A 13,575-nucleotide genomic window follows, 5' to 3' on the forward strand; every position below is an offset into this window, starting at 1 on the left:
ACAAAGCCTTCCTTAAACTCATATAAGACCTCTGAAAAGCTCTTCAACTGAAAAACCAAACTCATTTGCTAACCCAGGAGCCATGCCCTGTACCTTCCATCACTTTTTTTTAGCAGAGCTAGCCCTCTCATTCTCTAAAACCATTTGCAGAGGGAACAGTGCAGAAGGAACAAGACATCTTCTCCCAAGTAAGTAGGCTATACTGTGCATTCCCAAGTCAATTTAGGAGCACACAGTATAGCCTACTTACTCCATCCCCAGAAGCAATGATGCAGCTTCAAGAAAGTCTAGTTATGAAAGGTGTGGGAAGAGATAAAGACAAACTTGGTGAGTCATGGGAGCATGCCAGGGGCAGAGCCTGCATTCAGGACTTGGGAACACTCCCACCTGTAAACCTGATAATAAGTAAGAAAGAAGTGATTAATAATTAAAATAATTATGGAATAAATTAAGATAATTAGTCTCCTTATTTATCTTCTAAAGTGTTGTCCAAAACTGGAATCCCAGGATTCCAGGCCCTCTGGTTTTGTGCCACCCTATAAAACAGGAGTCCCTGTCATTAGGTCCTAGGCAGGAGTTACTATTTGTGACACCGTCCACTTGTGCAGAGGTGCAGCTCCTCAGCTGGGAGGAAACATTGAACTGGGAAGTGGGAGTGGTGAAACCATGACAAAACCAGCTCTTTCTACACTCCAGATATTTTGCAGCTCTTCCTGGTAGATGGGTCAGTCCCAGTGGGGCAGAGATAGCAGTTTGCTACCCCCAAAGGGTGTGTGTGGGGCAGAGAGGCCACGAAACATCGAGTGGGGATGGCAAGCCTGCTGGCCTTGGCACAGGAGGGGAGGAATGTGAGGGTTTGGGAATCCACAAAGAAAGCTGTGGCAGAAGGTAGAAGATGGGTGGTGGTAACATAACTATGCCTTCTGCACTCCCAGTGACATCCTGCCTCCCTCACCCCACAAACCCCCATCTGTGGTTGGTGCTGTACTCCTGGGGTTCCCCTGCTTTTTTCAGCTGTACACAGCACTGTTACAGTTGGTCCAAATGAAGTTTTTTGCCTGTTTAGTTTCTGCTGCTTAGTGGTTAGCTGTGGTGCCTGTGGCTGTGTCTCTAGTTCCCAGGATTTCCAGGTGGTCCCCCACACAGATGTGGGGAAGGCCCATGACTGGGTTTGCACAATCAGTGCTTAGGTCACTGTAACTTCATTTTACAGAAATAATAGGGATCTTCTATGCAGAGTTCTGTTATCTAAGGCAGTGCTGTATCCAGGGTGCTGGCTGGCACCTGCACCTTGTGTGCAGGTAGCAGAAAGGAGGCCCTTGCTCTCCCATCCCTGCCAGCTATGCCTGTGCCAGTCTTCCAGGGGTCTGTCAGGCTTCCAGCACCAAATCACCTGCCCTACACAGACCATGCAGTCAAAGTACACCAAGTCTCAGAGGATTACAGGGATCTCTGCAATGAATTAAAAGCAGAAAGAACAGAAAAATACATTAGAGAAAGGAATAAACAAAAGAATTGTGAGGAGTCAAAAGAAAGAGAAAGTAAGAGAAAAATAGATAGTACATCCCATGTTTGCATGAAGAAATCCAGAGCTCTCACTACCAGAAAATAACACTGTGTAAGCCTATGCAGTAACTGCTGATGGTTAAATAACTTCAACAAACAGCTTCTGGACTTCACATACACAGCTCAAATTGTGCAAAGGCAGGAGTGATTGTCCTGTGCTGTGTGACTCCAGCCTTTAATTTTCTCACTTGGTTTGTGTTAAATCAAAAGTCTGACTGCAGTCAAGAAGAGCATCCTCTGGGTAAGAAGCATATAAAAACTGCTAAATGGTCCATCACTAAGAAGAAATTTGTGTGACTGAAGCAGCCATGGGTGTTGCAATGACATTTTCTCCATTTACTTTTATGCATTTTTTCCTTTAAAAACTGGGTAATTGGGGTGTAAGATTTTCTACAAGAGCAAAAACCTGATGGGAAGGTCTGCCATCTGTATTATTAGAGTCACATGTAAGCACCATGGGAAGCTGATGAGATGCTAGAGAGCTTAATGAGCAAAACTTCAGTACTGTTAATACTTCCAGTGATTCATAAAATATTGATAGCAGTCCTGAATGCACTGTGGCCAAGAGGGAGGCCACTTCACCCTCAAGGAATGCAGTAATGAAAGGACACAACAGGATTTTCTACTCAGAAAGGTTCCCTGGAAGAGCAAGAGCTACACTTTTCCTATTTGAATTGAATGACAAGAATAAAAACAGGTGGGAGCATTGGAAGAAAATCTCGCTTGAACAAAAGGAGGGAGACAAGGCTGGGTTGGGTATGCTGGATCTGACTGGGCTGCAAGACAGGCATGAGGGTTAGGGGTGGGCTCCCAGAGCTCAGCTTCAGGCTGGGTGGTCCCTGTCAGAACAGTACATTCAGCATTAGGCTATTAGCTGAGTCATTCTTTAATTTATGGAAGCAAGATAGGCCCCAAAAGCCCTAAATGACAACTAAGTAATAACCAGAAGTCAGGCACACCCTAAACTGCATTTTAATTTCCCCTTTTGTGACTCAAGAATGCAGCTGCCTCCTTTGCTGGAATAATGGTAACACACACGCTCTTGCATTTAAGCCTGTCAGGTGTTCACGGTGAATCCATGCACGTCTGCGTGTGAAATGCATGTCTGACCTGCTGGGAGCATGGGCTCTGAGCAGGCACCTCCTCGGGGTTATCAGCAGCCTGAGTGAGACCTGAAACCCACATGAGCTGGCACTGGTGTCTCACCTAGCTCCCGGCTTCCTTAATTTGATGCAGATGAGTAGCCTTCCTGAAGTCACCTGGCTACTCACCTGAGCTTGGGAGCTGAGCAGCACAGGCAGGCAGGCAGGATCATCTGCTCCCACCTGTGCCTCCTAAACACAGGTTTCAGAGTCAGCTCGACTCGTGCAAACCCACTGACATGCCCCAAAGGACAGAAACTGAAAAATGTGGTGAGGGTTTTTCAGACAATAGTTTGAGTTTGAATCTAATTTAATATCTTCATGTTTAATGATGAAAAACAAGCAACAGTGGGATTATGTAGTGCTCAGATTTATGGATGCATTATAATTAGAAAATTAGTATGTACTGTACTTGTGAATTCAGCCAACAGAAGAAAACAGCTTGGATATATGTAACCGACAATGACATGTATCCACTTGTATGTCAAAGCATAGGGGGTTTTGGTTTTTTCCCTAATGCAGTGCAACCTGTCATGACCTAATTACATTCACTGGAGACAGCACAACCCATGTTTCCAGACAGTAAATGGTCTTTTCACTCCTGATTCTTGATAAAATTCTGAATGTAATATTTTACTTTTCACTAGAGCAATTTAAGACAAAGTAAACCTTTTTTGTTGTTGTTTTTTAACAATATATTTGCACGAAGTTAGAATGTGAGCAATGATCAGGCTTAATATTAAAAAAAAAAAAAAAAAAGAGAGAAAGAGGTACCTATTTGCAGTTAGAGTGGTTTCTATCTAAGATGCTCCTAGCAGGCAGCAGTTCTGCAAGTGTAGTGAAATTAGTGTTTATAAATGTTACTATAGTAACTGTATCTGTAGCCACAAGCTGGTAGACTTACATTTCTGGTTATCTGGTGAGCATCAGAGTGTGATGGAAAAAAAAAGACATGGTATTGTAAGGCAGCCATGCTCTTGAGGATTCAAGAAGGAACTGCAGTAAAATTATTTGCTTCCTGACAACTTTTATCTTTGATTTTACTTTAATGGAATTAATAGGTTTTCAGGCTTTTAAGGACCATAAGGAATAAGGTTGTTCACCTAGGCTGTGATCCTGTGAGCATTCACCTGTGCAGCTTCAGACATAAATGGCCACTGAACGGCCTCAATGCACGAGTGGAGTTATTCACCCCTGTGAAAACAATAAATGTATTTTTAGAATCAAAACTGTAGTTGATTACATGCAAGTGTGCAAACTTAACCCTGGGTTAAATATCATTAACTACCTGGTTAAAGGAGAACCTGGTGATGTGGAAAAAAAAAAAAAAAAAAGGAAAAACATACTGGGGGATGTAAAGGTACAGCAGCTCCCAGGAAAACTAGGTGTCTATGTTCAGGCATGGATATTAAGTGGTCCATGGAAGCCAGCGTGTTGTTCCAGATGTGCTCTTTGCTTGTAACATTTGCTGCCGAGAAGGAGTCGTGGGAAAGCTGAAAGTGAAACTAAGCAAGAACAGTTTCATTTTCAAGTCCGAAAGGAGAAACCTAACCGGCATAAAGAAAATGCAAGCAAAGGGCTTCTTAGGTGGCTGCTAACATACAGCGGCTATTTGCTATTTTAAAACGCGATTCGGACACTTAAAAATTTAAAAATAAAAGACGAAGAAAATTCTCTCCTAAATTTCAGAGAAACTGGATTTTTTTATCACATTTATTTTCCTGTTAAGCTTGAGGCTGCTACCGCCAAGGGCAGCGGCTCCTCCACCTTAACCAGTCCGTCTTAAAGCGCCGGGGATGGCAGCAGCCATCTTACGGGTCGCTGTCACAGCTGCTGGGAAGCCCGAAGCCAGCCCCGGCCTCCGCCGCCGACCCCCGGGGGACCGCGGCTCCGGCGAGCCCGCGGCGGAGGCCGGAGAGCAGGTCCGGACCCCCACCCCCATCAACACCCTGTCGATTTCGAAATCTCAGCAAAATAAAAATATAAATAAGTAAATGAAGAAAAACAACAGACCCCCCCTTGTCTCATGAAATACGTAATTTTATTCCATTCTGTTTTCCTATCATTTCATGAATATGCTAACTCGCCGTATAACACCGGCTTGAAAATATCCCCAGGAGCTGCGAAGGGAAGAAGGAGACCGCAGGGTTTTGTCATCTACCCTTCCCCCCAAATACTATTTCACATAAACCTGGAGTTATTTTTGCTTTCCCCACGCAAGGTGCCAAGGCCCTGCGCCTGCAAGAACTCTCCCTGATCTGGGACTCCCTTCCAAACTCATACTGCTACTTTGATACTTCAGCTTTACACATCAAAGAGCCGTAAACCCTACGCAAACGCCCAGCCACAATCCCAACCCTTTAAACCGTGGTGCCGTACTACGGAATTGCCATTTGTGGTTTCTCACGGCTCAACCACGTTTTTACATATGTGCAACGGGGCAGAACCGCCTCACACCCGGTGCACTTGCTGCTGTGCTTGGAGTGCACTCTGCGGCAGGACCATTTGCTTAATTTAACTTTCAATTAAAGGGTAATCCCTTTAAGATATAAACTGACCTGCTCTCAACACTTGTTTCTGGACACAACAAAAAAACCGAAACAAAAAAAACCCAAGACCCAGAACCAAGACACGAGAAACTGAGCAGAGAGTTTTTGTATTATCTGGTATCACAAACTGACCCGTACTTTTACATTCAATTAGAAATCATCTGGGGAAGAAGACTGAACCCTTCATAGGTGGCCGCAGAGTGCACAGTGTGGGAAGGCAGTGGTTAAGCCAAACAAAGTAGCGGCACTCCGAGGGGCCACAATGGCTGCGGCAGCACCGCGGGCTCACCGGGGTTCGGGACCGTTCGACACTGACAGCAGTGCCGCCTCTTTCTAGGGCAACTTTCCGCGCAGCCTCCCGGAGGGCCGGGATAGCTCCATAGCGGCTCCGCATGCAGCGGGTGCCGCCGCCCTTCCCGCGGGGGTGCCGCCCGCCCCGCGCAGCCCCCGCGCAGCCCCCGCGCAGGGAGGCGGGCGCGCCCTTGCGGTGCGCAGCGGCGGGAGGCGGGTGCGGCCCCCCCGCCCCCGCCGGCGGGGCAGGAGCCGCCCGCGGAGCGGCGGGTCCCTCCTCCCGCCCCCCCGGGGAGCAGCCGGCGGCGGCGGAGCGGCGAAGGGGAGGGTCTAAGGCCGGGCGCACCGCACCGCGCCGCGCCGGCTGGCCGGACGGACGGGCGGCTGCCGCCGCGCCGCGGGCATGGCGGAGCCTGGCGGCGGCGGGGCCGGGGCGGCGGGCGGCGGCGGGCCGCAGCAGGGCTCCCCGGCCGCCGCGGGGGTGGCCGCCGGGGGGCCGGTCCGCAGCGCCGCCGAGAGCCCCGGGGGACCCGGCTCGGCGCGCACCGCGGGGAAGAAGGCGCAGCTGCGCTCCGCGCCGCGGGCCAAGAAGCTGGAGAAACTGGGCGTCTACTCCGCCTGCAAGGTACACGGCCGGGCGGCCGCAGGAGCCCACCCGCCCACGGAGGGTGGGGATTGACGGGAGGGGAGGGGAGGGAGGCGGTGGGGAAGTACCGTGCCCTTCCCTGCCCTGCCGGGCGCGGGGGCGGCCCGGCTGCCGCCCGGCGCTGTCCGCGGAAGTGGCCGCTACGGCGCTGCCCGTGGATCCCGCTCCCCCCGGAGCTTTCCGGCCGGCGGCCGCAAAAATTAAACCCGCGCGCAGCGAATACGGGACCGCGCGGGCAGCGCCGCCTCCCTCCCGCCCGGGGAGCTGCCCGTCCCGGCGCCGCCGCTGCTCCGCCCGCCGCTCCGTCTGTCCCTCTGCGGGCGGCGGGCGGGGCGGCTCCCGGTGCCGGCGGTGAGCGCTGGGTTAGCAGCGCTGTCGCAGCGCTCCCCGCGTAAACATCCCGGCGGGGAGCTGGGCACCCTTCTGCTCTGCCCGGAGGTCGCGGCCCCGGCCCCGGGCGGGGACTGCTCCAGCCCGGGCGTGGCGGCGGCCTCGCAGCGCGGAGCTGTTGACACCGCAGAAGCCGCTGCCCCGAGCTGGAGCTGGCACCGTCGCCAGCAGCTCTGGCAGAGGAGCGAAGGGGCGCGGCCTCCGCGCTTGGGAAAGTTGTGTCCCCGGCGGTCACGTAGCGCCGGGCCGGTGTCCGGTGTGCGGTGCCCGAGCCGACGGCGGGCTCCCCCATCCACCTGTACCCCGCCCCAGCGGAGCTCTCTGCTCCGTATCTGCCCGGCGCTCGCATTCAGGAGTGCTGCTCCTGGTTTCCCATCACAAGCACTTTCTGTCCACCTGCGATTTTCTCCTTGGTGGGGAAGCGGGACTCCCCTGTTTATTGCAGAGGGAGGGAGCTCGGTCAGAGCTGTCGCTCCCGCCTTCGGAGCTCTGACCGCGGGCATTGTCGCCTGTGCTCAGAGCACGGGCCGCTGGCTGCGCTGCTGCTGTCAGGGCAATTTGTGGATGCACAGCGGGGCTGACATGTTTAGATTGGCAGCGCTGATGTCAGATCCTCTAATAATGCTTTCAGCATTGAGAGTAGCTGTTTGTGAGAAAAGTGCATCTTGTTTTCTCTGTTCTCCTACTTCGGCAGACGTTAAGTGAAAGGCCAAGCTAACAAACAAGACAAAGCATCGTTTTATGGCTCTATAGTCCTGTCTGGTGGTGCGAGGAGATTTAGCTGTATACTGAAAGCTGCTGAAGGCATGGTGCAATGCTATCGTGGGAGGGCAAATTTCGGAAGCCACACACATTGCAATGTCTTAGCTGTTTCCAAATGTGCAGGCACCTACGCTTCAGCCTTGGTGCGTGCATGGGACAGTACAAGATTACACGGGTGTCAATAAGGTTAAAGAGAAGCTGGTGTACTTGAACTTTGCAACACTCACTGTGGGCAATGATATTGGTTTGAAGCTTTCCCAGTGATGAGTCCCCTTTTCATCTCCGTATTTTAATGTTAGCAAGACTTGCTATAAACAAAACTGGTTGTGAAGTGGGTAAATTTTTCATGGGCTGTTAGGGAAGTATGTGTGTGTTTGAATTGCTTTTCTCTTCCCTGGTTGGTGCTTTTTTTTTTCCTCTGATGCACCTCCAGGTGATGTTTTTGAGGGTGAAAGCCTTCTCCTGTGGTGCTCTGCCCCGTAGAGGTTGCCGTGCTATCAAGAAGCTTTGTCTCCTCTGAAACCCTTTGCTTTTTTGGGGTCTCACCGGCCTCTCTCTTGCAGGTGCTTTGTGCCATTTGGGAGGGGAGGAGGGCATGCTGTGGCCTGCTGTCAGCTCCTCTTTCCCTCTTGCGGGACTCTGGTGATGGGGTACAGAGCAGGAACAGTCAGTGCCCTGCTGGGGTGTCCTTGCTGGCCCTCATCTGTGACAAGGCTTGGATGCGTGTCCCATTGGTACTGCAGGGATGAGTGGAGCAGGACCCATGGCCAGGGGGTCTTCCTCCTGCCAGGATGTAGGCACAGCTCCAAGCACTAAATGCTGCTCTGTGTTCAGATTAAAATGCAAACCTTTGCTGTTTGACTTCTCTTCAGTAGTTCAGTGGCAGACAGTTTGCTTTCAGATCTCATAACAGAAGCAAGTAGGCAGACTGGAAGCTCCTTGTAAGCTAACCAAGCAGCTTCTCCAGTGGGATAAGGTGGGAAGGATGGTGCGGGGTGGAAAAATGCTTTATTTTTCTTCCTGAACACCTGGCAGTTGCTTCAGAAGGACACTTCTTGGCTTGTAACATTAGTGGCTTGTCAGAAACTGTAGCCTGAAGAAGCTGGTTTGCCAACTGTAGCAGTGCAGTGTGTAACTTTGAACTTTTTCTTTCTTCGGGCTGTAATTTCTCTTCCATTGGTTTTGCATTTGTGTGTGTGAATGCAAAAGAGCGAGAGAAGGCAAACACTTGCACCATCTTCAAAGAGGACATCTGTTTTCATTCAAGTAGTGACTGTACATGGATCTTATGTAAATCTTCATAGAGCTGTACAAGTTGGAGTGCTAAAACATGTAATGGCATCCTTAATGTCAATCACCTTCTCCCACATAAGTTTCATTGCAAAATTCAGCATGCAGAATTTATTAGGAGCTTAACCTCAGAGGGGTTTGGAGTAACAGCCAGAGAGCATCTCTCTGCTAGGGATGAAGAGTCACAAAACAAGAAGGTGGAGAGGTCAGTGACCGTGCAGAGGGTGACGACTCACTGGTGACAGCAGAAATGCCGAGCAGAAGAGAGTAAAAGGCACTGCTCTGGGGCAGGGTGCTTGGTCCTCAGGAGGGACCTCCTGGTCCTTTTCAACCCATCCCTTTTTGTCATGGGAAACGTGGACAAAGACTGCTGGTAAATACATGTTTGGTGTGCATATATCCTGAGCAGAATGAGCTTGAAGTTTAGGGGGCTGCTGCTGAAGCTAGAAAAATGTGGGGTTTGGTCTTTCTTCCTGATGAAAGAACTGGAGAGTTGTAGCTGTTGAGCTGCTCCACTTGTTCCTCTGTGAGAAAAGTCTGTGTGGAAGGCACAGAACAGGCTCTTCTGAGTAAAAAACCTTAAAAGCCCAAGTCTGAAGGAGGAGGGTGGCATTCTGAACAAGATATATAATAGGAGTTGGTACAGTTTCCATTACTTTTGGAGGTACACAGTAGTGCTGTGTCCTATGAGGGGTTTTGTATTTGGCACTTGCTGTATCTGTGCATGTATGAATGGCTGCATACATCGTTTTGGTTTTGTCCACTGTGAAATTGAGCATTAGGCATGCGAGCTCACAGCGCTTTGTATAAAAGCAGCACTGTGTGACTTACACACATAAATATATTTAATGAAGATGTAGGAGGAAGTCTCCTCTGCATTTTTTTTCCCTATTGGTTTACAGTATGTGAAAATACAACTCTCTCTCCAGTCTCACTGGGAGCTTTTCTTGTAAACAAGGTGAAATATGTACTGTTTTAGTACACTAAGTTTTCTGCAAACTTGTTTATTTTTCATTGTATGTATCTTATAGTAATGCCTGGGTGTTTATAAATATAATTAGAACTCAGTAGCCTAAAGCACTTGCACAAGCAGTAATACCTCCTTGAAGAAGGGCTTTTTGCTTTAGATAAGCAAAGTAGATAGAATGAGAAGGGTTGTGATGAGATGACTTGGCCAAGGCCCTGCAGCAGGTGAGCAGTGTGCAGATGTGGAAGTAAAATCCCAGCCCTAGGTTCCAGACCAGCTGCTGACCCTTTCTTGAAGCACTTCTTCCCACTTCTCATTCTAGAGTGACCTCTAGTTTTCCCACACATGAAAAAACTGAGTTCATAAGGTAAACCTGTACCACCTTTTCCATAATAAAATATTTTCTTTCCTGATTTTTATAAGACAGGTTAAGATGAGGCCAATTTGGCCGTGTTACTGCTGGGCTCTGTATAGTGGGAGTACAGCTCCTTGAAGCTCAACTTGAAAGGTATTAAGATTGTTTTCTGCCGAAGCATGTACGAGACAAAGGAGATATCTAAATCTTTCTTACCACTTTCATAGTGGGGTGAATCTGTTTTATAATACAGGCCCAATTAAAGCATCTTCCTTTAAATAGGAAATCTACTCTTAACTTTACAAGGTAGGAACTGGGTGCCTATTATTAATAAAAGCTTTATATGGTAGCCTACTTCTCTTCCATAAGTGAAACTGTAAAATACAAGGAATAAAATAATTGGATCAATCAATAAAGGAAGAACATACCATTTGAGCTGCCCATTGAACTGCTTATTTTGTATTATTAAAGTTAAATGGGTCAGCTAATTCCCTGATATGTATGAGTGGCTCTCCAAGTTGTGTCCAGCTGTCTGGTTGTTGGGTGCTGGACATCTGAGTAGGAAACATATACGGTTTAAATTCATCAATGTATTTATTGTCATCTATGTGACTCTCTTTGATAAAGTAATCATTTTGAGCTTGCTGTTGGCAGGAAAAAACTTATAGGGTATTTTACACAGCTTTTGTGTTGGGAGGAAGAATATGTTTTCTAGAGTAATTATACTTGCTGGAAATAGAGAAGATCTGTGATGTTCTGTGTATAATCTGTTGAGCCTGCTATGCATCTCAATTACCAAATAGCGTAACCTGTATGATTTTAAGTTGGAAATAAAAATCCAGCACAACAGCTATTTGAAACTCAGTTTTAAAGCTGTTGGGGTCTTTTACCTTATAATTAAGTTAGCTTGAAGTTTGCACATTCTTAGGCTTATTTCACAATCTGAAAGGGGGAGGGGATGTTGTAATCCATAGGTTATTGTAACATTCTTCATTTATTCATTATTATTTGGACAGCTGAAACCCACCTAAAGGGGGCTGAGATATGTGCAGTGTTGTAGCATTCAGGTGCTTCCTTTCTAAATATAAATACTGACAATTTGTGTTAATATGTGCTGTATTTTTTCACTGTCCATATTTTACCTATCAGTATATTCAGTATTCTAAAGGAAACGGTAACCTAATTTGCCTAGAGTTATAGTTCTCACTTCTCAGAGCTACTGGACAGTTTGATTTCTCCCATTGTTACACTCCACCAAACATGTAAGGAGTTAAAAAGAAAATTGAAATTGTGTAGTGCAAAATAATTTCTTACATAATTTCTGCACTGGGATTTTTTGTTTGTTTGCAGTGAGGGGGCCAGGCAACAGCATGTAGTTGTTGTGTTTTATTTTATTGCACTCATCTAATTTTGTTAAAAACCACCAATGAAGGTGTGGTGTTCTTGATCCCTGGGCCTGCAAAGAGGACAGTCATTATTTTGCAGGCCTCATTAGGGCAGAAGTCCCCATCGTTCTACAGTGGACTTCTCAAAGCTCTGCAGATGTCCCAGAAAACAAGGCTTCAAGGACTGGATGTGCTAGTTCAAATACTTTTCCTTCCTTCCCTCAAAACTGTTTTGATCTTAAATTAAGTTTTTGCAGAGGTGAAGTCATACTTTATTTTCTAATGAAAAGCAGATGAGTGACATTAAAAAAAAAAAGAAGAAAGGAAAAAGCTGAAGATAGTCAAAGAAAGGATTGAATGAGCAAAATTCTGTGGAAGATTTAAAACAACTCAGCAATTTAAGCCACTGAGGAATGCACATTGCATATTCACTGCAAAATACTTGCTCTGTCAACATCTACAATGAAAGCTAAGTTTTAAAGAGGACCTTTTTAGGTTCTGTTTCCCCTTGGTTAACAGAACGTTTATGCTGATTCTGGTGTTTTATAGAGATTAACCAAAAAAACCCACCCTAGTGGTTGTTTGAGTAAGGTCTCTAGAATAATGCCAATTAACAGCTGTTGCAAAAAGATCTGGTGAGGAAATACCAACAACAGCAGAAAAAAAATTCCTGTTAAACATGCTGCTTTTATTCTTCTGTGGGTGGGTTGATATTTATTTTTGTCAGTTTAACTGAGCTGTTACCACGATTTGTACATCTCTTTGCATCTTTGCTGTTAATTATGGTGTGATGCTAAAGTTTGCATAGTTACTCACTGTTTACAGCTTTTTGGCTTGATAGTAAACATTGTTTGGTGAGCTTCTGTGACATACTGCTTCCACTCGGAGAAAAACATCTCAAAAAGCTCGTGCCTATTTTTAGGAGGGAGTTCTGGATATGTTTCATTGTGGCCTGATTTAAGGCAATTAATAATAAGCATGGTGATATGTCAGTAATTTAGAGTGTTGAGCATCTGTCCAGACAGCTGCATGGGAAGAGTCAAATCTTACTTCCCTAAAATAATACTCAATCCTTTTTTTGTTCGACAAGTCCTTCACAATTGTCTCTTGCATTTTCTTTGTCAATAATCTCATTTTCAGACTTTTTTTGTTGTTGTTGACAGTTTCTCTATCCTCATATTAAATGCAAAAACTTTCATGGCAACACTGTCTCTCCCACAAAGCAAATGTGTATAGTTTATTTGGCATAGGTTTTGCGTTGGGATGCTAATTGAAAATAAGGGGTTTCATGTCATCTCCCAGATGTCCAGAGTCCTTGCACCAGGGCAATCTGTGGTTCACAGGTATCACTCAATCACTGATCTCTCTGGTCCAATAAACTTTGAGGGCCTGTAGGGCTGGATGACAAACACGGCTGGCTCAATGCCTGTGTGCCTTATGCTTTCTGCCATAAAATTACACCAGGCTGCCTTCAGTTCTCTGCCAATCATATTACTCACAGAAAACACGATAGAAAAAGAACCTAAGCTTCACCATAAATCTTTTCAGATTGCATTTTATGAGACTTAGAAAAAAATTTGTTTTAATCTTCCCCTCATCCTGAACACTCACTGATTTCACTTTATAAATGCATGGGTTGGCAGGCAGTCTGCACCCACTCATTGAGTTTGGAGAGCAAAACAGGTTGTCCCCTTTTCAAGGGAAATATGTGGAAATGGTTTTGCTGGGCACTTGCAGGTGGATTTCTGAGTCATCCTGCTGCCTCTGGCTACAGAAAATGCTGGTCACAGCCCTTGGTACCTGCCAGATCGCTCCGGGCCAGGCAGAGGCCGTGGCACCCAGGGCCAGGAGCCCAGCTGGATAAATGCTTAAGCCGTACGGATGGTAAAAACATCATGTGGTGCTCAGGAAACTTCAGGCAGCAGTTTTCTTGGTTCTCAGGTTGCTGAATATTGAAATGAGTTTAAAAGAACAATTTACCAGCCATTTACGAAGCTGTCAGTGTTAGGAGCTGTCAAGCTGTGATCTTTTCTGCTTCTCCTGGGCTCTTCTTCCTTAGGTAGGATGGGATTTGGAAACTTAAAAGGAAAATGAAATAGGTTCCTGAAATAGATCACACTAAATGTATGCAGAATCAGTTTTGAAAAATGATACATTAGTGCTGCATATATTATCATCACAATTTTTCCTACTAAGATTGTTTCAGCCATAAATATTATGCAGGAATTGGCA

General features: G+C 46.8%; 1 protein-coding gene across 10 annotated transcripts in view; it reads left to right on the top strand.

Annotated features, from left to right (window-relative positions):
- Nucleotides 1–5,936: 5,936 nt before the first annotated feature.
- Nucleotides 5,937–13,575, top strand: part of KAT2B (lysine acetyltransferase 2B) — a 39,971-nt gene continuing 32,332 nt past the window's right edge. For all 10 annotated transcript variants that reach the window (XR_014227118.1, XR_014227119.1, XR_014227120.1 and 7 more), the window contains exon 1: nucleotides 5,937–6,173. Coding sequence is in view for 5 of the 10 variants with exons in the window: in XM_082297942.1 (XP_082154068.1) it covers nucleotides 5,952–6,173 (222 nt within the window). In the remaining 5 variants the exon portion in view is untranslated. The remainder of the gene's footprint in view (nucleotides 6,174–13,575) is intronic.

The sequence above is a fragment of the Coloeus monedula genome, assembly GCF_965178545.1.
Source record: "Coloeus monedula genome assembly, chromosome: 1".
Taxonomy (NCBI): Eukaryota; Metazoa; Chordata; class Aves; order Passeriformes; family Corvidae; genus Coloeus; species Coloeus monedula.